This window comes from Sus scrofa, chromosome 2 (assembly GCF_000003025.6).
Source record: "Sus scrofa isolate TJ Tabasco breed Duroc chromosome 2, Sscrofa11.1, whole genome shotgun sequence".
In the NCBI taxonomy this organism is placed as follows: domain Eukaryota; kingdom Metazoa; phylum Chordata; class Mammalia; order Artiodactyla; family Suidae; genus Sus; species Sus scrofa.
The window spans coordinates 32,264,938-32,290,932 of record NC_010444.4 but is presented as its reverse complement, the minus strand read 5'-3'; the positions used below and the strand labels follow the sequence as shown (position 1 = coordinate 32,290,932).

Genomic DNA, 25,995 nt, shown 5'->3' with positions numbered 1-25,995 from the left:
CCCATTCCATCACTTTTGGTCTGTGAATAGGTCTCTTATAGGCAGTATACAGATGGAGCTTGTTCTACATCTTCTGATTGGAGCATTTATTTAGTCCATTTACATTTAAGGTAACTATTAGGTATGTATTTATTGCCATTTTGTTAATTGTTTTCTGGCTGTTTGGTAGTTCCTCTGTTTCTTTTTTCTTCTCTTGTTCTCTTCCTTTGTGGTTTGATGACTGTCTTTAGTGATACGCTTAGATTCTTTTCTCATTATCTTTTGTGTATTTACTATAGGTTTTTGGTTGGCAGTTACCCTGAGGCTTATATATAACAATATATTTATAAGTCTATTTGCACTTAAGTTTAAATGCTTTCTAAAGGCCTACATTTTCCTTCCCCCAACATTTTATGCGTTTGATGTCATTTTTCATACCTCTTTATCTCTGTATCCCTTAAGTAATTATTGTAGTTGGTTATTTTTACTATTTTTTTCTCTTAACTCTCATACTAGCATTATAATCCACTACCTTTACTATATATTTACCTTTACCAGTGAGCTTTACTAATTAGTGACCCTTCCTTTCAGCATTTAAAGGAGTTCCTTCAACATTTCTTATAAGATTGGTTTAGTGGTGATGAACTCCTTTAGCTTTTGCTTGTCTGGAAAATTCTATCTCATCTTCAACTCTGGATGATAACTTTGTTAAGTACATTTCTTGGTTGAAAGTTATTTTCTTTCAGCATTCTGAGAATATATTAAATCATTTTTTTTTATCTTCACACTATAAGCTCAGGCTAAGACAGTTCATCACATCCATTATTTTTGAATTTAATCCATTAAAAACTGTTATAAGGAAAGTATTATAATTTAACATATAAGAAAACAAAAGCTTAGTGAAGTAAAATAATTTACACAAGGTTATATTGCTAATACAAACTAGAATTCAAGACCAACACCAAACTCATACTCTTTCTACTACATTTTATTGCCTCTGTAATGCTTCAGTTCACACAGCTTTCTAAATGAGAATTAGAAATCTTTTTGAGATTTCCCATTTTGATGCAAAAACTTGTCTTAAATATATTAATCTATTTGTCTGATATACCAAACACAGTATGGTTAAAATAATGTTTCTTTGATAACTTTAACTCTTGTAGGTGGTGTGAGTTTATGTAAGTGAATGCTCAATGTCTGCTCTAGGTATAAATACAGAAAGAATGAGATCAAGATGAGCTTTTATCCACGGGATACCATTTCTCTAAATTTCTTCCTTTCCTTTTTCTCCTCCTTTTAAAAAATAACTATGCTAATATAATTTCTCCTAAATCAAAAGTATGGAAAATTAATTACCAGTTATTTGAGAACACTAGAAGAACTCCAGCAGAATTTTAGACTGGCAGAAAGCTCTTAAAGAAATATATTTCCCATTTTTACAGAGCATGAAAGTGATACCTAAGGTGGGTTTTTTTGGCCACACCCATGGTATGCAGACATTCTCAGGGCCAGGGATCAAAACTGAGCCACAGCAGTGACAATGCTGAATCCTTAACCATTAGGCCATTGGGAAACTCCCAAAAGTGACACTTAAGGTGTTGACTGACATATCTAAGGTAATAAAGATAAAGATTGAATCATATTTCTTTACTATTATGTTTCAAAAATTAAAAGATGTTATTACTGAATTAGTAAAGAGCTAACATCACTTAAAAATTGGGATGCTTAATGTTAAAAAATATACATTTTCAATAACTTCATTTTAATGATAGCAAGAAGTCATTCTGGAATGCTTAAAAACTGTTTACTTAAAAATTTACTTGGTATTAACAGATGTTGTTTCTAAGAGTGGTAAAGTAGACAGGTAAAAGACAAACTCCTTTCACTGTAGAGGCATCAATTACATAAAAATAATAAATTTTAAAGAAAAATATTTTCAGAACTATGAAGCACTATAAAAAATTAGAGTAGAAGAATCACATCCTTTATACTTTCTCAGTGTCTTCTAACTCTGTATGTTTTCTGATGCTGGGAGACTTAAATAAGTAATTGATCTCGTAGCAGATAAAACTAAATTTTCTGGCAATGGAAAACTTCTATGCCTCAGATTCCTTAGGTCTACAGTGCTAATTTTTAGAACAGGTAAATCTATGTACTTACGCCTCTGTCTGCCTGTGTTGCTGTTCTTGAAGACAAGCCAACTCCATCATATGTTTAATTTGTGTTTTCAAATCTTTGTTGTGTAGATGCAAATGGTGACAATGAAGTTCTTTATTGAGTTCCTGGGGGGAAAAATACAAACTAAACCTCAGATTCCTTGAAGAATGTTAATTAAATACATTTTTTTTTGGTCTTTTGTCTTTTTTTAGGCATATGAAGGATCCAAGGCTAGGGGTCTAATCGGAGCTGTAGCCGCCGGCCTACACCAGGGCCACAGCAACGCCAGATCTGAGCTGCGTCTGCGACCTACACCATAGCTCATGGGAACACCGAATCCTTAACCCACTGAGCAAGGCCAGGAACTGAACCCGAAACCTCACGGTTCCTAGTTGGATTCGTTTCCACCGCGCCAAGAAGGGAACTCCTAAGATCAAATAAATTTTAATAAAACTTATTTTATGTTGGTGTCAGTAGTTTTAATTTTTAAAAATATGAAATGGGAGTTCCCATCGTGGCTCAGTGGTTAACGAATCTGACTAGGAACCATGAGGTTGCACGTTCGATCCCTGCCTTGCTCAGTGGGTTAACAATTCGGCGTTGCCGTGAGCCGTGGTGTAGGTTGTAGGCCGGCGGCTACATCTCCGGTTGGACCCCTAGCCTGGGAACCTCCATATGTCGTGAGAGCGGCCCAAGAAATGGCAAAAAGACAAAACAAGACAAAACAAAAAACATGAAATGATATGTTTGAAAACAATTTGAAAAACAAGTATTCTGGTACAGGTATTCTATAACTTATAAGAAAGATAAGTTTCAAGTTTCCTCAGAAACTGAACACTAGGAATTAGAACAAATTTCATTATGACAGTTTCTTGGTCTATCCAAGTTGTTCATAATACACTGAAAATACATGAAGATGATGAAGATGACCAGTTTTTGTTCAAATGTCACTTCTTCAGGGAGGCATTTCTTAAACATTATATTTAAAAATGAATACCCTCTACCATAATAATCTCTATCATAACATTAAACTGTTCCATTTATTTATTTGTTTATAGATTCTCTGTACTAGAATGTAGGGTTCACCACTAGGGCAGGGGCTCTGTCAGACTAGTGCAGTGTACAGTGTCTGGAGTTGCATGCAATAAAAATGTCTTCCTTTCATCTAGTCCTGGTACAAGCTTCATACTAGAGCAAAAGTGTAAACGTTTTTGTAGGCTCCCGTTTGCTAAGCCTCATTTGCACAGGCCTAAATGTTCTCTAATATACCACCTAAAAATTACCTTTCCCCAAACTTACTGAGTCTTGTGTAGGGGAAATATCATATAAGTGGTTCCACTAAAGTATGAATGGCAACATATCCAAAAGCATTCTCAGAATCTCAAATTGGGAAAATTCTGGTCAATAAAACGGACTGAAATATATTGGACACTGTAAGGGGCTGAGACAAAAATCCCATAAGCAGAGGAATTGTGCCTAAAGGAACTGTGTTTCTCTTACAGATAATTCTCATTAACCCATTTTGGGTTTTCAGTACCCCTTTCCAACCTTCTGGCCACTGACTTTTTTTTGGCTGTGCCCGTAGCATGAGGAAATTCATGGGCCAGGGATTGAACCCATGCCACAGCAGGTACCAGAACGACAGGAGGGATAATGCCAGACCCTTAACCCACTAAGCACCAGGGAACTCCTCTATAAGCTTAAAGTTATTTTTTCTTTTTCATTTTTTTGTAATACCATAACAGGGAAACAATGTAATTCTATGTGTCTGAGATATATTAAAGTTGGGAGCTGTTTATTCCATGATTGATGATTATATTTCGAGAAATACAGCAAGTATTTTAGAGAAAACTCTCTTTAGGGAGTCAGGATGATACGGTTAGAGCACTGGTCTATGAGTCAGGTGATTTTAGAGATGGCTCAACAATGACACAAATGCTACCTTAATTTAAAAATATGGTTTTTATGGAAAGCAGTTTACTTGACTAAGATTTAAGAGACTGACTAGATCTCTTTAGTCTTTTCCAGTTAGAAAATTCAATGATTCTAACAGTATGAACATATTTGCCAAATATTCCACTTTTCTTTAAAAAAATAATTCCTGCTCTACATGGTTCCCCTCTGGTAATCTTATTGTTTTATCTTCTTGAATCCCTCTTAAAGAGATAAGCCTTGACTGTATTGACTGTATAATTATTTTAGTAAGTAAAGTATCTTGGCCAGTTTGTCATCTTTAAAGAACAAAGTTTACAAAGTGAATCCTTTTCCTGTCTTGATATGCTAATGACTGAGCTGGACTTGAAGAGTATGGTCTATTAGGAAAGTGACAGGCAGGAAGCTGATAATAAGAAGACATACATAAAACTTGAGAGGTCTTTGGATGCCACGCTAGGCACAGGAAATCATAATAGAGAGGAAGGAAGCACTGAAGAGAGATGTGACCAGAATTACCTTTTAGAAAGCTCATTTTAGGTGCAGTGGAGAGAGTGAATTGCAGTACACAAATGAGTAGAAGTACAGAGGCCAAATATACCTGTTCAATAAAGGGGGCTAGGAATCTGAATTAGGGTAGTGGCAGTGGGAGATACAGTAAAGTGGATAAATTTGAAAGGTTAAGAGGTAGATAATGCAGGAGGGTATAGTAACACGGGCAGCAATTTGAAATTCAAAGTACTGAGTCTGTGTCCAGGGTTGTATGACTGTGGATATGTCCTTTCACGAAGTTATATCTCAGTTTGCTTACGTAAGAAATAATGGCTTATAAGTAGATAACTATATCAGCTGTGAAGATATCCATAGAGAAAAAGAACTGAGAGCAGGATTTAGGTGATGGGAATGAAAAAAGTTTTTTGTTTTTTTTTGTTTTTTTTGGTCTTTTTGCCATTTCTTGGGCTGCTCTTGTGGCATATGGAGGTTCCCAGGCTAGGGGTCGAATTGGAGCTGTAGCCACCAGCCTACGCCAGAGCCACAGCAATGCGGGATCCGAGCCGCGTCTGCAACCTACACCACAGCTCACGGCAACGCCAGATCCTTAACCCACTGAGCAAGGCCAGGGATCGAACCCGCAACCTCATGGTTCCTAGGCGGATTCGTTAACTACTGCACCACGATGGGAACTCCGAAAAAAGTTTTAACATTAATTTTTTAAAATGATTTACAATAAAATGTATTAAAGAACAAGAATTTATAAATTGATTCCATGTTTCATATTCAGTTGTGAAAAGTTCTGCTTAAGAGTTATAGAAGACAGATTGAGAGAAAAATTAAATTCGATCATATTAAAAAAATTAAATTTATTGAAAATAAACTGAAAATTATTAATTCTACAAATGCTACTAAGTAGACAAAAAAAATTTAGCAATAAACTACTACCAAAAAGGAATTTCCTCTATGGCACAGTGGGTCAAAATCCAACTTCAGCAGCTTGGGTCACTGTGGAGGCACAGGTTCAATCCCTATTTGGGTGCGGTGGGTTAAAGGTCTGGCATTGTTGCAGCTGCAGCTTGGGTTCCATCCCTGGCCCAGGAATTTCCATATGCTATGGGTGAAGCCATTAAAAAAAAATACTACTACTAAAAAGAATATTATACTGTTTTAAAAATTTGGAACTTAAATGTGGGAAAACAAGGCAAACTAGTAAATATTTACAATTAAGTTTTTTGCTTGATACTAAACACATTCTTAAGCACTTCTCTAGTTAAAGTTGGGCTATAAATTAACTATACAGACAAATAAACTAAATTAAGATATAATATAAATTAAGCAAGGCTATCGAGAGGTGAAAATATAACATCTTAAAATGTATTTATATATAATAAATTTTTTTATGAATGTAATAATGCCACTTGAACTGTACATCTAAAACTAGTAAATTTTATGTTATACTTTACCATATGCAAAAAAATTTTTAGACCTTTTCTCAGAAAGACTTTGCTCACTAGAATGGATATTCTATTAGAATATCATGACTAAGTAATAGTAAAGAAAACTAAAGAATAAGTAGTTATTTTAAAATAAGGTAAAAAATTTAATCCTACCCAAAATACTTGCTATTTTATGTCATTTTGACAATGACCATCTTGAGAATAAGACTGCTTTAGATATACACAATCTCTAACAAATAGAAGTGAAACATCGTGAATAAGTGAAACATTGTGAATAAGTGAAATGAACCAAAAAGTACTATAGATATTCAACATCTGCTACCTTTTCAAAAGAACCAGCTCTCTTGCACTGAATGAGAAACGCTCTTGTGCTGGGGCTATCAGCAATTCCTCTGAAAACTCAAATCTAGACCATAGTTTGGGTACTCTGGTAGCATTCTGATGGAGGCTGTTGCATTCTATGATGAGCCTCCACAGGCTTAGAGCTCAGGTCTACATGGAATTTCAAAAAGTGCCTTTTGTAAGTCTCACTAATCCCTATTATAGTTTACTGATTAATCACTATTTTTTAATTTATTCCTTTTAAGTTATGTAAATATGTCCATTATATAATCTTAAGATGAATACTGCATTTTAAAATAAGTATGCTTTAGTTTTGTTCTAGAGTGGATATTCTTAATGTTGTATTAATGGGAAAATGACTTAAAAAAAAGAAGCAAAATTGTATGAATGTGGAGCCCTCCCCCCCAATTCTCATCGAGGAGAAGATCTATATATTTTCAAAGACATCTATGATCTGGAGTTTCTGCTGTGGCAAAGCGGGTTAAAGATCCAACAGTGCTGCAATTGTGGCTCAGATTCAATCTCTGAACTGAGAACTTCCATATGCTGCAGGTATGGCCAATAAAGAAAAAAAAAAAAAAAAGACAACTATGATCCAAACAGGTCAGAAACATTGCTCTGGAAGAAACAGAAAATGTATTTTATAATGAAGCTAACTCTGTGATGTTCTTTTTGCATATATGTTTCTTTGGCTATTGCTGTCCATGATGTTGTTCCTTAGAATGCTATTAAACTATTATTTATCAACCATGAATTAGGTGTTAAGTGGTGATAGGCCTTTGCATACAGCATTTTATTCAAGTTCATAATACCTTCAATATATTTTAAGATGAGAAATTAAGATAATGAAGTTAAACGATTTGTCCAAAGTCATATACAATTAAGTGTTAGAGTTCGTATTCAACACAACTATCAAATAATGGAATTACCAACCACTCTAACTCCAAAGTCTACCCTCTTTCCAATATTTACATTCTTTCTGCAGAGAATATTCTAAAATACTTTTATCAATTAAGTTACATTATAAAATTTCATTAAAGTATGTTTTTTACTACATTTAATTCCCAATCTACTGAACTGGCTGGCATGCTTTCATCAAGATACTGCAATGATTCCTAGAATTACTGAGGTCTAGATTAAGCTGTTAAGCTGTCAGCTGACTCAATAAATCTCCACACTAAAGAACTGTTCATTTTCTACTTACCTTTGACTTCTTTCCTAGAAAACAGGGTATCTGCTGCACACTGCTCCTTTTACTACCTTGAACTGTCACCAGTGACTACTCCTGCTAGCCTCCTCTCTTGACAGTCTAGTTTTACTGCTAAGGATGGCCATTTATATCCATTTCCTTAGTCCTAAGGCATTGGCCACTATCTTTGAAGTGTAACAAGAAATTGATATTTTTCAATATTAATGATCACTGCCTGCATTCATTTGTACTAAGTATTTTATACTTTATTTTCACCTATATTTATTTTCAGTCTGGTGTTTTTCTAGAAATTTGAAGATCCTAGAGGGCTAGATACCAATCAGCTGATACATAACACAGACTTCCAGAAGAACATCATCAAAGTAAAGACTTTAGATATTCCTCCTTTAAAAAAAGAGTATAAAGAAGTTGTTCTTTTAAAGTAGTAGGTATTTAGAGATCAAAACTAGTTACTCTGAAGCAGCTGTCTGCTAGCTGCTTATTCCATATTCATTTTCCCCTTTCTTATTAAGAGAGCTCCAATTTTGCTCAGGATGATAATAACGTGTCCAGCAAAATCACTCACTCTTCCAGATTCCCTTGTATATAGGAAGAGCCAGGTGACAATTCTAGTCAATAAGGTAAGTCTGTTAGGGATTTCTGGAAAAGCTCTGCTTTCCCAATATGGATATCTTTCTCCTCTTTCTTTCATCCCTCTTCTTCTGGCCTAAGTGTGGACTTAAGAACAGTGCAATTATGAAATGAAAAGTATAATGACGATATTGAAGACATTTGGGAGGTACTGTATTCGGAATGAACTGCACACTTTCAAGACTTATTATTGTTAAAGGAGTAAACTATAGTCCTACCTGGTAAAGGCACGAAAGTCAGATTTCTGCAACTTTGTGGCTGAACAGAATTATAATCGGATTCAGCCATTAACCACCAATGCCTATCACTACTCTTTATAAATATAACATTTGCCATTCTAGGTGGAGTATCTTCAGTATATAAACATACACCTATACAGCTTTCAAATCAGATTCCTTTAGCCATAATATAAGTAATTACTGACTGCATTTAAAGCTATTTTTGCACAAAACATCAAGTATTAAAATAAATTACCTACATAATGAAACCCCATGCAGTCTTGAAATGGAATTACTTTGTTCAAACATAAGAACTACTTCATAAAAGGATGCAATCACTTAAAAATAATGTTTAGGGAGTTCCCTTCATGGCTCAGGGGTTAACAAACCTGACCAGGATGCATGAGAACGAGGGTTCAATCCCTGGCCTTGCTCAGTGGGTTAAGGATCTGGCGTTGCCTTGAGCTGGGGTATAGGTCACAGATGCGGCTTGGATCCTGTATTGCTGAGACTGTTGCTCTGATTTGACCCCTAGCCTGAGAATTTCCATATGCCACAAGTACAGCCCTAAAAAGCATAAAAAAATTAAAAAAAAAAACCAAAAGCATTTAAAAGTAACTTTACTCTTCTGAAAGTATAGAAAAGGCAAATCTAGTAGGTAATTGGGGAGGCAGAAGGTATATTCAGTTAAAAACAGTAAAATGACTTAAATCTCTAGGAGACGGAACAAAAGTTGTCTTATGAAAAATATTTATCCAACAACTAAGGCTATGGGTTTAAAGAGCTCAGTTCGTACAAAATATATCCGAATATACAAACACATATGTACCTTTGGAATATGACCATTTTGACCTAAGAGTCCCATTTCGGTTTCGACACGATGGAGCCAATTAGTATTCTCATTAAATTGCTTCAATTCCTCCTCCCTTTTCTTCTCTAGATAGCAGCGGCGAGTTTTCAACATTGCAAGTCTATGATCTCGTTTGCAAGTGGCCTGAAAAATAATACATTTAATTGTCAACCTAATTTTTATGATATTTGATGTATATATTTCCTTTTAAGTATGCTACTCTAGTCTATTAAATTAGGCTATACTTTTGTACTTAAAGCTATTTCCCCTTTGAAATCTCAAAATACTACTGCTTGCAGGAAAATAGGAAATTGAGTTGTGAGTCATTTTTATAAAATTACATGTTGAGAATTTACAGTTTTAAGAAATACAATGGCCCAAGTGAAAATGTTAATATTCTTTTTTTTTTGGTGCTAAAATACACTCCTTTAAATGTTGCATTTGAAAAATTCATACTAGGTCTGATAATACTCAAGATTTCCTTTCTAAAAACAAAGCAGATGCATGGCCTGCCCCTGTCTTTCCTTCACTTTGAAAGATGTTAAGTAAAGTGTTCTGATTCTGCCTATAAGACCTTTAGATAGGCTGCAGCCAATGTTACAAGAGCGTTATAAGAGTGCTCATAGGGAGTTCTCGTCGTGGCACAGTGGTTAACGAATCCGACTAGGAATCATGAGGTTGTGGGTTCGATCCCTGCCTTTGCTCAGTGGGTTAAAGATCCAGCGTTGCTGTGGCTGTGGCATAGGCCAGCGGCTACAGCTCCAATTAGACCCCTAGCCCGGGAACTCCATATGCCGTGAGAGCGGCCCAATAAATGGCAAAAAGACAAAAAAAAAAAAAAAAAAAAAAAAAAGAGTGCTCATAAATACTTGATCTCACAGATGGTTGGTTCAGAACCCATAAAGGATAGTCCAATTATTTTTGTTGTTTTATGTAGACATGAACTGAGATCAAAACTGGCCTTCTATTTTTTTACCCCAAGCATCTTGCACAGTCTCATAGACACTGTAGGCCAGAACTGCTTGACCTCTAAGGGCTATTTGCCAGAAGACACTCAATTCAGTAATAATCAGATATCACAGCTGGACTTGAGACAATAGATCCCCAAAGATTAGAACAAGCTCTTGCAGTTGGTTTTGGAAGTAGGGAACTATAAGAATGAAAAAAAGAATAGAAATTACATTTGAACTTGATAAAATATTTGACTCTCCTGGGAGTTCCCTTTGTGGCTCGGCAGTTAACAAACCCGACTAGGATCCATGAGGATGAGGGTTCGATCCCTGGCCTTGCTCAGTGGGTTAAGGATCTGGCATTGCCATGAGCCTTGGTGTAGGTTGCAGACTCGGCTGGCTCGGATCCCAAATTGCTGTGGTGTAGGCCAGCAGCTGTAGCTCTGATTCCACCCCTAGCCTGGAAAGTTCCATATGCTATATGGGCTGCAAGTGCGGCCCTAAAAAGCAAAAAAAAAAAAAAAAAAAAAAAGGCTTGTCTTTCTCTAGGAGACTAGATCTTCTTCCTTCCTTAGTGTCTTTTATAAAAGATGGCTGACATCCTGGAAAAAAGCATTAAAGAAATTTGCAAAAATTGTAAAACAATGTCACTTTTCTCACTACCTCTTTTTGTTTGTTGTAGGAAACAGTTATCTTTCTTATATTGTCATGCAATAGGTAACCAATTTTTATCTAATTAACACATAAATGTATTTATTTTTGTAAATTTCAGTTTAAATTTCCAATAGAATATTGGTAGATGAAATCCATATAAACAAAAGCTCTTTGAGGGCCTAAAATTTTTGTTTTAAAGCAGAAAGGAATCTTGAACCCTGAAAAATTTAGAGCCACTGATATAACAGAATGTAGTACATGTGGCTTCTTGACTTTCTCCTGCTGTTCAGCAGGTGTAAAAACTTAGGAAAGTCAATCCCAGTGGGTCTTTCAGTCACCTCACCTGAAAAATGAACATGAGAGTACTGTACCTGCCTGAAGGAAGGCAGTTAAATTATCTTTACTTTGCTTTAGCATTTATAAACGTTATACATTCTCTCAGAGACCAGAGGAGGAAATAATCTGCAGTTCTAGTGGCAGTCAATATTTATTTGTGTGTGTTCGTTTTTTGTCTATTTAGAGCCACACTCATGGCAACATGGAAGTTCCCAGGCTAGAGGTCGAATCAGAGCTGCAGCTGCCAGCCTACGCCACAGCAACACCAGATCCGAGCTGCATCTGCGACCTAAACGACAGCTCACGCAACACAGTATCCTTAACCCACAGAGCAAGGCCAGGGATCAAACCTATGTCCCCATGGATACTAGTCAGGTTCATTACTGCTGAGACACGAAAGGAACTCCCAATATTTAATACCAAAAAGATCCCAAATGAAAATCCCCAAGTGTAGATTTTATGTTTCTACTTCTTTCAAAAAATTTTTTATTTTTATTTCTTATAGCCACCCTCAAGGCATGCGGCAGTTCCTGTGCCAAGGATTGAATCCAAGTCACTGCTATGACCTATGCTACAGCTGCAGCAAGGCCAGATCCTTTAACCTACTGTATCAGACTGGGGATTGAACCCATGCCTCTACAGTGACCAGAACTGCTACAGTAGTATTACTAACCCACCGCACCACAGAGGAAACTCCTTGAGTTTCTACTTCTAATGCTCATCAAATGCATCTTCTATGATAGTTCTCTATGGAGACATTTTCCATCAGGGTAATTACAATTGAATTACTGTTCTGAAGCAAATAGCAAGTAATTGTTTGGAAATAAATTTTAAAATATGTACGTTAAACCTGACATTAAAGTAAATTGTTTCCTATTAAAATTTCAAAAAAGCTTTATATACTTTATTAACAAAATCTCCAGAACACCACAAAAGGTCTTAAGTAAGAATAAATGTATAATTCTAAATTTTAGGTATTACTATTGCTTTGTACAAAAGGACTGACTGTTAACACAGCAAACTCATTATTTCACTACAAGTAATTTTTGTATTATCTTTGTATGGCCATAAATTACCCAGGAGCTTCACTTTAATACTACACTCAGAGTTCATACCCTAGAACCATTTACAGTTGAATCAATGAGATTCTTTTAGTAATTATGATAGTACATCTCCAAGATAGATATAAAATTCCCTGCCCTAGCAAGCAGTTTAGTACAACTAGTTTGACACTTCTATGAGAGCAAATAAACTCCACACGATATCTTCTTTTTTTTCTTTGTCTTTTCTAGGGCCGCTCCCGCAGAATATGGAGGTTCGCAGGCTAGGGGTTGAATTGGAGCTGTACCCACCGGCCTACGCCACAGCCACAGCAATGCGGGGTCCGAGCCACGTCTGCAACCCACACCACAGCTCACGGCAACACCGGATCCTTAACCCACTGAGCAAGGGCAGGGACCGAACCCAAAACCTCATGGTTCCTAGTTGGATTTGACAACCACTGTGCCACGACGGGAACTCCACACATGATATCTTCTTATATTTTTCAATAGTTTACAACCAATAAACTTAAGAGGTTTTATCTCCAATGCGTACCTAGTCTCTTAACAGCTATAAAAATTGGAATGTGGATTCAAATGACCAAAAGTAAGACATAAAAGGCAAGCAGAAGAATAAAGACACAAACAGAAAAAATATTAAAGAAACCTGCCAAATCATTTCCATATTCTAGGTCAATGTTTCTAAGGACAAACATTCAAAAGTCAATGGGATAAGTAAAACAGAGTAAATTAACCATTATTTAAATTATTTTGGGATTAAATACACCAAACTTATTAATTGTACTAACATTCTAATGTTCAAAAAATGGCAACTCAATTCTTTTTTTTTTTTTTTTTTTGTCTTTTCTAGGGCTGTACCTGTGGCATATGGAGGTTCTCGGGCTAGGGGTCTAATTGGAGCTACAGCTGCAGGCCTACGCCACAGGCACAGCAGTGTCAGATCCGAGCCTTGTCTGCAACCTACACCACAACTCACAGCAACGCCAGATCCTTAACCCACTGAGCAAGGCCAGGGATCGAACCTGCAACCTCATGGTTCCTAGTCGGATTCCTTAACCACTGAGCCACAACGGGAACTTCTGAAACACAGTTCTAAGCTCTGATAATACACTACTCCTTCACTCCAAAGATTGCCTTTTAAGTATAAAAATAGATTGTAAAATTCCTAGCAACCAAAGCTGCCCACAAGTTGGCTCATTTCCTATATGGGTTGACTGTCTAATCCCCAACATGGTGAATATGTCTTGTATCATGTGCCATCTCCAATCTATTCATAGTGGTTAAATCTGGTAACTTCAGATTGAGAGACAGAGTCCTGTAATCAATCAATGATATTTTCTTTGGGAAAAGGAGTGAGTAGGAATTGGCAGGAAGTGCTGAATACAGTTATATAGTTCCCATACACTTTGACCTTCTAATGTGCTGTGCTCTAGTCAAACTGATGTCCTATTTAGAATATACTATTATTCCTTTTTATTTTTTTTCCCACTGATATTTTCATGCAAGGCCTAGGATAAATCTCTTCTCTCCACGAAGAAGCATTTCTTCACAACAAGCAGAAGCCACTGTTTTCTCCTTTGAATAGTTATCGCACCTAAAAAACTTATAGTACAGTAGAATGATTAAAAGTGCAGACTCTGAGGACAAAGAGTTGGAGTTTAATATTGGTTCAGCCACATTAATTAGGTATATAACTTTAAGAGAGTTTACTTGAATTCTCAGTGTCTCTGTTGCTTACAAATGGTGATAATATAGGATCTGCCTCCGAGACTTGTTATAAACACTAAATGAATTAATCCATGCAAAGGACTTTGAAAAGTATCTGGCACATAGTTAATGCTTAGTATTAGCTGTTTTTCTTATTGAACTACTACTTATATGACAACCCTATACTGCTGTCATTTTGATATCATTTTATTGCTCCAACTAGCTTACAAATAAATGAAGTACATTTAATGTCTCATACTTTTTTTTTTTACCTCCAGCATGACTAGCACAATGCTTTGCATATAAACAAAAGTGTTCAAAACAACCTGTTGTTAAAAGTTAAGATATTAAGTCAGTATCAGCTTTCCAAGACTGAATTTCTTGTCTTTTTTGAGAAATAAATTAGGTAGTTGTACCTTCAGATAACTAAGATTTATTTAATGGGTACCTACACAAAATTGAAAATAATTATTATCTTCCATTGAAAATTACTCTATAACATTATTAAATGCAAATAATTGCAATAATATATACAACTCTCAGAATATGAAATACAGCAGTATTTAAGAATTCCATTTATGGAGTTCCCGTCATGGCTCAGGGGACACGAATCTGACCAGTACCAGACTGATCCCTGGCTTTGCTCACTGGGTTAAGGATCCGGTGTTGCCGTGAGCCTGTGGTATAGATTGCAGACATGGCTGGAATGTGGTGTTGCTATAGCTGTGGTGTAGCCAGCAGCTACAGCTCTGATTCGACCCCTGGCCTGGGAACTTTCATATGCTGTGGGTGTGGCCCTAAAAAGAAAAAAAAAAAAGGAATTTCATTTATGAAACATATGAAAGGGTTTCACAACAGCAAACTGATATATTGATTCTATGAGAGATTTTCCCATGTTGAAGTCATGAAGTTTATCAAAACTACTGGCAACAGTTTTGTAGTTTAAGAAAGTTAAAGTACAACTATAGCAACAAATCTCAAAGATATAAATTCTGTTTCTTCTACCTTAAAAGGATGGGAGGAACATTTTGAATGCATTTGAAAAACAAAATTAAAAAGAAATTTTCAGGAGTTCCCGTTGTGGCTCAGTGGTTAATGAATCCGACTAGGAACCATGAGGTTGCGGGTTTGATCTCTGGCCTTGCTCAGTGGGTTAAGGATCTGGCGTTGCTGTGAGCTGTGGTGTAGACTGCAGACGCAGCTCAGATCCTGAGTTGCTGTGGCTCTGGTGTAGGCCGTTGGCTACAGCTCCGATTCGACCCCTAGCCTGAGAACCTCCACATGCTGCGGGAGCGGCCCAAGAAATGGCAAAAAGTCAAAAAAAAAAAAAAATAAATTTTTAGTATGCAAACATTAATAACTATCTATAGCCCTATGTTGTAGGGTAGTAGATTGCTACAGTTTGTTTACTTGTTTTCCAAAACTGAAACTCTGTACCATTTGACTAAAGCTTCCTGGTTTTGCTTTCCCCAGAGGCCCTGGCAACTACCTTTTGATTCTACTTTTAAGATCGACTATCTTAGTATTAGATTTTTAATGTAAATTTCCCTCCTTCTGAGCCTGGCATTTTTCACTTAGAAAAATGTCCTTCGGGTTCATCTATATGGCAGGACTTTCTTCTTTTTTTAAAAGCTGAAAGATAGTCTACCGCTGTGTATTAAAAATTGAGAGTAGGGTCATGTTATTAAGATACTGCAACTAATAATAAAGAAGGTGGGAGGAAATTCTGGAGGTGATGTACAGACTTATGGCATAGATTGTGGTGATGGTTGCACTTGTGTATATTATCTCCAAACCCATCATGTTGTCTACGTTAAATATGGATTTTTTTCTTTCTTTCTTTTTTTTTTTTTTGTTGTTGTTGTTGTTGTTGCTGCTATTTCTTGGGCCGCTCCCGCGGCATATGGAGATTCCCAGGCTAGGGGTCGAATCGGAGCTGTAGCCACCGGCCTACGCCAGAGCCACAGCAACGCGGGATCCGAGCCGTGTCTGCAACCTACACCACAGCTCACGGCAACGCCGGATCGTTAACCCACTGAGCAAGGGCAGGGACTGAACCCGCAACCTCATGGTTCCTAGTCGGATTCGTTAACCACTGTGCCACGACGGGAACTCCGGATTTTTTTCTTGTATGTCAATCATACATCTCAATAAAGTGGTTCAAAATAAATGTATGTTCAGTAAATGAAGTACTAATTTTGATAATATAGTTTAAAAGCTACGGATAAACTCATATCCATGATATAACTATTAATACTTCTGATTAACTTCTTAGCATATCATACATTTCCCATTTCAGGGGCTGAAAATAACCCAAAATACTAGTTTTTAAAAATCATTATAAAATTTGATGGTGTTTAGACATTAAAAAATATATAAATATTTTATATATTATTGTTACTCCTGGGAAGGTGGGAAAAGAAGACTCACTTGGGATGGAAGTCTTAGAGGACTGGGAAGTTAGAAAGGTTTTAAAAGTAATATATGAATGTATCTCTTATATTACCTATGTGATTAAGTTATATAAAATATATAAGAATACAATTAACCTTATCATCAATGAACACCAAAACTGGGGGGAATCCAGTATTTTCAAATGTTTATTTTTCTGACCTTTAGTGATCTGGAATTACAAACCTTTAAGTACACATTCTTTTATCTTGCTTAGAACTCATGTTTCTTGAATTTAGTTCTTACTGACATCTTATTAGTCCTAGAAAATTCTAAGCCTTAAACTTTGCATATTATCCTTTTCCCATGTGTATTAATATATCTCCTTTTCTTCAGAATACCTATTAGATGAATGCATGATTTTCTAGTCTATCTTTCATGTAACAACATCTTGTTTATATTTGCTATTTTTTTATCCTGTATTTGATGTGATTTCTTCAGATCTCTCAGTTACTTAATTATCTCTTTAGCTATACTGAACATACATAAAAGCACAGGGATAACAGCACAGGCTCTGGAATTAGCTTGCATAAATTCAAGTCATAGCTCTAACTCTGTGACCTGTACGACCTTGGATAATATGACTTTTCCGTGCCTTGGTTTCCTCATTTTAAGTACAATAATAGTACATATCTCAAAGGGTTTTCTCAGAGTTAAATGAGTTAATGTATGTGAAGTCATTAAAACACTGCCTAGTATTATACCTATAAGGTGAAATTTTAAATTTCAGTAAATAAATCTTAAATTTCTAGAAGTTTCATTTGTTTTTTCATTTATGTGTTCTTTTTAATGATTTTTATTTTTTCCATTATAGTTGGTTTACAGTGTTCGGTCAATATGTGTTCTTATCTTTGACTCCTTTATTGTTAATTTCTTCTCTGATAACAATTCATTTTTATAGTTTTGATTGGATTGCTGTAGTATCTGGAGTTTTAAGGGTTCTGTCATATTTTCTAAGTCTGCCTTTTGTGGAGATTGTTTTATCACTTTTTTTTTGGTAATTTTGGACAGTGAATTCTCATTTCTAGTTTGAACTGAGAATCTGTTTCCCTGGGCTGATTCTGCATTGCTTTTGCCCAATTCCCTATAGATTATCACTGTCTGATACCATTTTCTATGTTAACTTCTCACTTTAGGGATTTGCTAAACAAAACACATGGTTGGTGAAAACTCAAACCTCAAATTCTGTGAAAAGTGTATTTGTAACAACAGTCTTCAAATGAGACTTTTTTTCCTTACCCTCAGCTTGGTTCCTTGTCTTCCTGTGATGGTTGGTGTACTTCCAATAAGGAGAGAAGGCTTCTGGGATTCCCGGCTTTATGTGGGGACTGTTATTCTAATTCTCTGTCTCCCTTGGGTCTCTTACCTAAGTAGTAGCGTGTATATATATATCGAAGCAGGGAGTGAAAGTGGTCTGTGTGTGCAGAGGGAAAGTGCAGTGTGTTGCTACATTAAATAATAAAACTGATTGAAAGTTGATCTCTCTTTTTTTAGCACTATGCAATGGAAATTATAACAACGTCAGTGACAAAATACTCTTCTCTAGGAAAAAAAAAAATCTGTAAACTACTGCCTACATCTGGAGTAGACTGCTCTCACTGCCCCACCTTGGTACCCAACTCTGAGTATGTTAAATTCCTGTTAAGCATTCCATCAACTCACAGAAGGAACAGTTATGACTGAAATTTTAGGTTGTTTCTGACACCTAGGAATTTAATTTTTTTTCTTGTATGTTTAACTATACAATTAAAACAATCTTTTTCACATTTCCTTCAATATTTCAGCTATTTGTATAGAATGGGTGATTACATAACACTGCCAATCAAATTTCTAGAATTGTAAGTTGCCATGTTTTACATTCTCTGAAATTTATTGATAAAGTTGTTAAATACCTTTTCCACTTTATCTTCAGAACACATCATTTCTATTTGCTTATGGCACTGTTGTTGATAGAATGATTTAAGTTCATTTTCCTTAAGTAACATTTCTAACTTCAGATATTCTTGCCTGATTTCTTCTCGATTCTGGAACAAGCAGTTAAGAATTTCTTGAAATCTACCAAAAATAAAACACAGAGAATCTCACCATTTGGTGACAGGTTATGTTTAATTACAGAAATGAATAAACAAGAGAATATACACCACTCACTGAATTATACTCAATGATAAACAGTAAATAAATTTTAATGACTGGTTCCTATTAAATTACAAAAATGTTTAGAAAGAATTTTGACTTTGTTTTTACAACACTGGGTTTCTTTCTCTCTCTCCTTTAGGGAACATCATGTTATTAAGAAATATAGGTATTATAAGGCCTCTGGTATTAGTTATACACTGCATTTTATTGATGTAACCCAGCTGCTTACCAAAAATAAAATATTTGGTGTGTAAGAAAAGGATGATAATCTGGATATGTACTATCTCAATTCATAAGGCCCCAGAAGTGACACTGTATTGAGTATTTTTTGGGTATTAACTTGCAGTGAAAAATAAGCAGTGGGTGGCATAATCATACGGTGCCTCTATGACCCTGTAAGGAAAGTGAGACAGCCAGCTTTTAGCTTCAGAACGTGTTACAGTGAAAACACGCTATATGGTTAAGTAACCCCTACAGACTGGCTAAGAGTAAGCTGACACTGTCAGGGCCCAAAACATCCAAGTTTACCATGTGGTAAATCTAGGACAGCCATTTCAGTCATTCCTCCAAAGGGCAATACAGATATAAAGAATCAGAGTTGAAGAGTGTGACTCACCTCCAAGTGTATAGACTTCAAGCTGAATCACCTCTATCAAGGCCCTAAAAGGAACCTATGATCCTGCATCCTCCAGGGTTAGCAGAACATTGGTCACAGCAATATTTTAATTTTATAAAAATAAATTTATACTTTAAGTCACAGATCAGGTCTGAGCTACTCTAGCAGTATAGAAAATTACATATACGCAAAACTAAGAAAAATTAACTGTGAAGCTTTTATTTTTTATTTAATTTTTTTTTTGTCTTTTTAGGGTTGCACCAGCAGCACATAGAAGTTCCCAGGCTAGGATCAAATCAGAGCTGTAGCTGCCAACCTATGCCATAGCAACGCCAGATCCTAGCCGCGCCTGCGACCTACGTCATAGCTTGAGGCAACACCAGATCCTTTAACTCACTGAGGCCAGAGATCCGACCTACATCCTCATGGGTACTAGTTGGGTTCTTAACCCACTGAGCCACAACGGGAACTCATAACTGTGAAGTTTTTAAAATAAAACAATAACAAAGTATACACATTTAAAAATAAATGTTCTTTGGTCAGAATTTTAGATATATTTGTAAGGATCCGTGGTAAAAACACTGACAATTTACGTCAGTAGTTCTTAATGAAATTCTATTGGGAATGAATATAAACCACAATACATCGACTTTACCGCAGTTTTGTCAAAACTGATAAATATTTCATAGGAAGTATGTACGGACATTGCAATTTCATTGTATTATATTACAACAACGCTAATGCCAGTAAATGATTTGATAAGTTATCTTTAGGTTACACCCAAAGATAATTTCTTAGCTTTTCTATAATACTTCATCCAAGGACATAGTTAAATATTTGTCACTTTTGAAATTTTATGGTCGAGACTTATTTTAGTTGGTGATGTTTAGTGACTAGGATGGAAAGAAGGGAACTGGTATCAAAATTTCTATAGAGCTCGATAAAATACAAAACAAAACAAAAAAAAGCTATCCTTTTAAAATGAAGAGTTCTCTGGTAGCTCAGCAGGTTAAGAATCTGGTGTTGTCACTGCTGTGGCATGGGTTCAATCCCTGGCCCGGGAACTTCTGCATGCAGCAGGCGCCACCCACCAACACCTTACCCCTCCCAAAGAGTCCAAAGAGACTGACTAGTAATAACTATTTTCAAGTCATTTAAAACACTCAAGTAGCTAGAAAACAAAAATCTTTCCCAATCAATTTTAGGTGATACTCTATGAATTCCAGAAAATTTTCGTGGTATAGTCACAAGTGATGTTTTATAATTACTCTGTATAATGAACAATTATACTTTCTTCTTATGATTTTTTTTCACTATTTTTCCGAGTAGCTTTAACAGAGAGAAAATACTGCATAGTCTTCCCTTTATCTCTTTAAACTTCATATACTTCTTTCAGGAGACAGATGCTTTGAGAAAAAAGTGACAAAGGCTTTGGGCTATATAGTTATATTATTACCTTCTTTATAAGTACAAGTAAATTATTTAACCTACTGAGTGAATTAAAACTCAAATTTCTTTACTGTTGTTTAAGTCATTCTGAAATATGAAAAATACCCAAATAAGTGTTTATTTCATAGCTCAGGCCATCTCTCTTTTGAATAATTTTACCAAAAAGAAAGAGTCAATGATTTAAAGCTATCAACTCCAGAAAAGTCTACTAATTCCTAAGGTTTTAATTGATAACTAGATCTGGTTAAGCAGCACTGAGCAATTCTGTGCAAGCAATGACTCCAAATTTGGGTAGTTAGTGACTGCTTTAATATTCAAGAAACTCGTATCCACACAGAGAGACAGCTGCATGAGGACCAACTCCACATTTGACTAACAAAATAAAATAATACAACTAATAATATATCGGAGTTAAAATCTTTGTCAAGACTAAATGCTTAACAAGGAATCACTTTTACTTGTTATTTTTTATACTGTAAAATTGATGAGATCATAACAAAAAACACCATAAGACTAATAAAATATAACAACTTTATCTTGCCCATGGGTTGTTAGATGGATTAACATAAAATAATTTAAACATTTTAGAAAATCTCCAGTATAAATAGCTTTTGTACTATAACAACAAATAGGTCAACTTTACACTATATGAAACACTGACTCATTGTCATTGATAGAAATGTCTAATTACTTCTTATGTTATTTGAAAATAGAATAGTATGGGAGCAAAAAGATTAAGATTTTGAAGAGATGATACATAGTTCTTGCTCTTATCTGTAAGTGAGAAAATAATTCTCCACTTCAAATCTCAGAACTGTGTAATAATCAGATGAAATTGAGGGCCTAAAAATCATCAAGAACTATAGTCAGGTACAAAAATAAAGTGTTATTTTACTAGAAGTCACCTTAGCATCTGTGCTCAACTGAAACTGAAAAAATTATTTTTTTCAAATCAAGGATATTTTATGTAAACTTCATTATACAAATCCGGCATATAAAGACATTGTACTTGAAACTAGGTTCAAAGTCACTGTCTATTAGTCTTTCTTATGTACACTAAGACACCTTCTACAAACTCTAGAGTTTTAAAACACTGTGAATAATCAGTGGTCTAAGTTGTGGTTAGTTTCTCATACTAATGACAATAGAAAATCAGCTTTAGAGAATGTTAAATAAGTTTAACTTTACTCAACTTCAGAGTTGAACAGCTTCCTTTACTACAGGGCCTCTCAGAACTTTAATATGCTGATATACTTTGGAAATCTCTTAGATTCATTAAGGAATAATTTCCAAACTTGTTTGACCCAAGAATTCCTTACTGTCTTCTAAACTTGGAACTACTCAAGATCCATAGATCCATAGAATTTGAACCACTGTCCCAACAGAAACTCTCTTAGTTACTTAGGAAAAAAGTACCTATGAGTACTGTGTTATAGCTTTCTTCTTTTTACATTTACCTACTAAGAAACTAGAGGGAATCTATCATATTTCTGTATCAATTTATATCACTGACAGAAGTCCCTTCAAATAATTAACCACTCAAACTTAATAAGTGTATTATTAAAGCTATGTAAAGTCAAGAAAGGGTAAATATGATTTACATGAACCATATAAATAGTGATAATGCCTGATGTGATTGCTTGAATGTTTGTGTCCCTCCAAATTCCTATATTGAAACCTAACACCCAAGCTGATAGTATTAGGAAGTGAGGCCTTTGGGAGGTGATCAGGTCATGAGGGTGGAGACCCCATGGATGGGATTAGCACCCTTATAAAAGAGCCTCCAGAAAGATCTCCCTCTCTTTTGGCTATGTAAGGATCAAGAAGTCTACAACTTGAAAGAAGTTCCTCACCCAACCTTGCTGAAACCCTTTCCTCAGACTTCCAGTTTCCAGAAGTGTAAGAAATAATTTTTTGTTTGTTTATAAATTATCCAGAAATGGTATTTGTTATATCATCTGGAAGGGACTAAGATACTACAGAAGAAAAATATGAAAACTACTAAAAATTAATTTCATAAGTGACATAATTGGTTTTACTGTCTTTATCTTACAGAGATAAGACCTATGAGACCATATCTTATACCTAGGTTCTGGTTCTCATTATCTTTATAATCACAATTAAAATTACCTGATTGCCAAAGTGTACAATTATAAGACTAATCAGTGACTTCCTGAATTTAGTTGAGAATATATAAAGACATACAACAACAGCTGATGGTAACATAAAATATCTGACTAAATTTTAGGGAGTTCCCTTTGTGGCTCTATGGTTAATGAACCTGAGTAGGATCCATGAGGATGAGGGTTCAATCCCTGGCCTTGCTCAGTGGGTTAAGGATATGGTGTTGCCATGAGCTGGATGTAGGTTGCAGATGTGGCTTGGATCTGGTGTTGCTGTGGTTGTGGTATGGGTCTGCGGCTGTAGCTCTGATCTTACCCCCAGCCCAGGAACTTCCATATGCCACACGTTTGGTCCTAAAAAGCAAAAAAAAAAAAAAATCTAAACAAAAAAACCAACAACCAAAAACTGACTAAATTTTAAACGTGACTTTAATAAAATCCTCAAACTGAGACCTTAAAGTTATTTTTACCTTTCAATTTCTTTTTCCTGAGGATTTGGAATCATTAACTTTGCTTTGTTATTTTCATCCATAAAGGCTTTCTGTTCTTCATAGGCCCTTAGTTTTTCTTTTAACATTAAAATCTAGTAGAGAGAAACAGTAGATAAAATACAAATTATTTGTCTCCATTATTCATAGACATAGAAAAATTTTATCTGTGAAAAATAACTAAGTGAAATTTCATTGTAATAGGAAAGCACATTAAAGTTTTAGACAATAAAGACTGTAGCATCCCATAAATGAGGAACTGAAGGAGATCAGCAACAATGTAAAGAGCAGACATTACCTCTTTCTTCTGTTCATTGCATATCTTTACGTACTGAGTTATATGATTATCGAGGTTAAGAACATTGCTCTTCAACTGTTAAAAAAAAGAAATTATGATTGTGTGTACATAGATATATAGATAATAATTGCATAATTATAGACATGAACCAAATGGCACCACATCCTCACTAATTCAGTTTCATGAATACAGAATTTGTGACAATTATGATCATGTGACAATAATGATAAATTATGTTCATGTTTAAAATCTATGACAAGAGGATATGCTGAGCACATTAATAACTAATTTATAAAAGAAACTGCCTTACTATCTGAGAAAAGGTCCTTTAAAGAACTTACAGGAGTTCCCGTCGTGGCTCAGTGGTTAACGAATCTGACTAGGAATCAGGAGGTTGCGGGTTCGATCCCTGGCCTTGCTCAGGGTGTTTAAGGATTCGGTGTTGCCATGAGCTGTGGTGTAGGTCGCAGACGCAGCTCAGATCTGTTGTTGCTGTGGCTGTGGTGTAGGCCGGCGGCTACAGCTCCGGGTAGACCCCTAGTCTGGGAACCTCCATATGCCGTGGGTGCGGCCCTGAAAAAGACAAACAAACAAACAAAAAAGAACTTACAGAGCATTCAGTCACATTATAATAAAATTATTTTTGTTTGCCTTTTCCTTCCAAGAAATAGAAATAATTTAAATTTTTACCCATTTTTAAGTTCAAGTAGTTTTTAATGAGGTTTTAATACATTTTTTTCTTTTTATAAAAGTATGGGCCCCTTAGCAGCTGTGGAATAGTGGAAAGAACATTAAACATGTAATCCAACTACTTTATTTTGAGGCCCTGACCATTTCTCACTTAACTTAGAGTTTAACACTTAAAACTCTCAATATGTGATTTCTCAACCAGAGAGTTAAAAATGCCTTCCTCATGGGTTGGTGTAAGGATTGCATGAAAAAAGTGTGTGAAAAATCTTTGTATACCCAATACATTACAACCTTTCCCAATTTATAATATAAACATTTCTCTGAGGAAGACAATAAACCACTCATCTTTATGCAATGGGACAGCAAAGGGGTAAGTGGGAAAGAAGTCCTCATACCATCATCTCTAGGTCCATTCTAACCCTGAGATCCTGTGATATATTTTATATATACATCATGTTTGACTTAATTTTTTAAAATTAACCCAAATTATTGGCAAAAATACTGACCTAATCAATCATTACTATATTGCTGGAGCTATACAGATTGGTTACATCAATATCATGAATGTGAAACAAATTATTTTCAAAAGGGTATGCACTTTATAAACTGAGGCAGATATATCTACTTACAGATGAAGTAACTCAGTCTTGGAGAGGTTAATTAACATGTCTATGGTTTCACATACAAAATGTTGGTGTTGGGCTATAGCAGAGCATCAGCTTTGGCTGAAACAAATGTGCTAAGGCCTTGAAAAATTACACCAGAATGCCATTAAAATAACATGCCACAATGTGTAAAAGGTTAGAAAAAAAGGCACTAAAGCATCCTAGCTCCCAAAAGACTAAATAATAGCATCTATTGTGTATATAATCAGGATGCTTAATCCTTTAGTGTCTTAGGTAATGCTCAATCGAGCTAGTAAAGACATTTTTAATCTTGATTCTTAACTCACTGGTAGAAATTCAACTCTAATTAATATTTTGCTATAATTACAAAAAGGAAAAAAATGCACCCAGTTAAAAAAAGGTAGAGTAAACACACTTACAGAAGATTTAATGTCCTTTGCACGGTTAGCATACTTAAGAGTGTTATATGTGTCATCGTAGAAGAGAGAGGATGGACTAACAGCAGCTATCATTATAGTTTGACAGTTTCCTCCAAGAGAATCCTTTAACAAGCGAGTAAGCTTACTATTTCTGTAAGGAATATGCTGATTCTTTCTCTAAAAGACCAAAAAAAGAATTCTTATGTCATTTTTCACATTCAAATGCAACCTGCTACCATCTCACTGTAAGAATTTAAGCACTACCCAACTTTGTCCAGACTTAGTAAACATAATTGGTGACCAAAATGATGATAATGAATCTTATGGGATTACTCAGTGAATATACAAAATAAATATCCAAGTGAAAGATTATTATCTCCATTTGATTAATATGAACTTCAATCATAAAATATCAATGTTTTGTTAGTTGTGATAAGTATACCACATTAATGTGAAATGTTAACAACAGAGGAAACTGAGTGTGGAGTACATTTAGCAAAATTTTTCTGTATTATCTTGGTAACTTGTCCATATCTAAAATTATTCAAAAATAAAATGTCCATTAGAAAAATAATGCCATTCACTTTTTAAAGTGAAATTAAAATACAAAAGTAATATATACCCCATAGAAATATACAAGACGGAAATGATAAAAATCCTGTGTGGCATACTTCTCTCCTTAAATAACCACCTAACATGTATACAAACTAAATTATAGTTA

The 25,995-nt window shown here is 35.3% G+C and overlaps 1 protein-coding gene across 1 annotated transcript in view; it reads right to left on the bottom strand.

Moving 5' to 3' along the window:
- The window catches only part of KIF18A (kinesin family member 18A), an 87,320-nt gene that overhangs the window by 40,460 nt on the left and 20,865 nt on the right, over positions 1 to 25,995 (bottom strand). Inside the window, exons 7-12 of the mRNA XM_003122903.4 lie at positions 25,275 to 25,451; positions 23,540 to 23,614; positions 23,224 to 23,336; positions 18,322 to 18,484; positions 9,250 to 9,414; positions 2,140 to 2,261 (exon numbers count right to left, since the gene is read on the bottom strand). Coding sequence (XP_003122951.1) covers positions 2,140 to 2,261; positions 9,250 to 9,414; positions 18,322 to 18,484; positions 23,224 to 23,336; positions 23,540 to 23,614; positions 25,275 to 25,451 — 815 coding nt within the window. The remainder of the gene's footprint in view (positions 1 to 2,139; positions 2,262 to 9,249; positions 9,415 to 18,321; positions 18,485 to 23,223; positions 23,337 to 23,539; positions 23,615 to 25,274; positions 25,452 to 25,995) is intronic.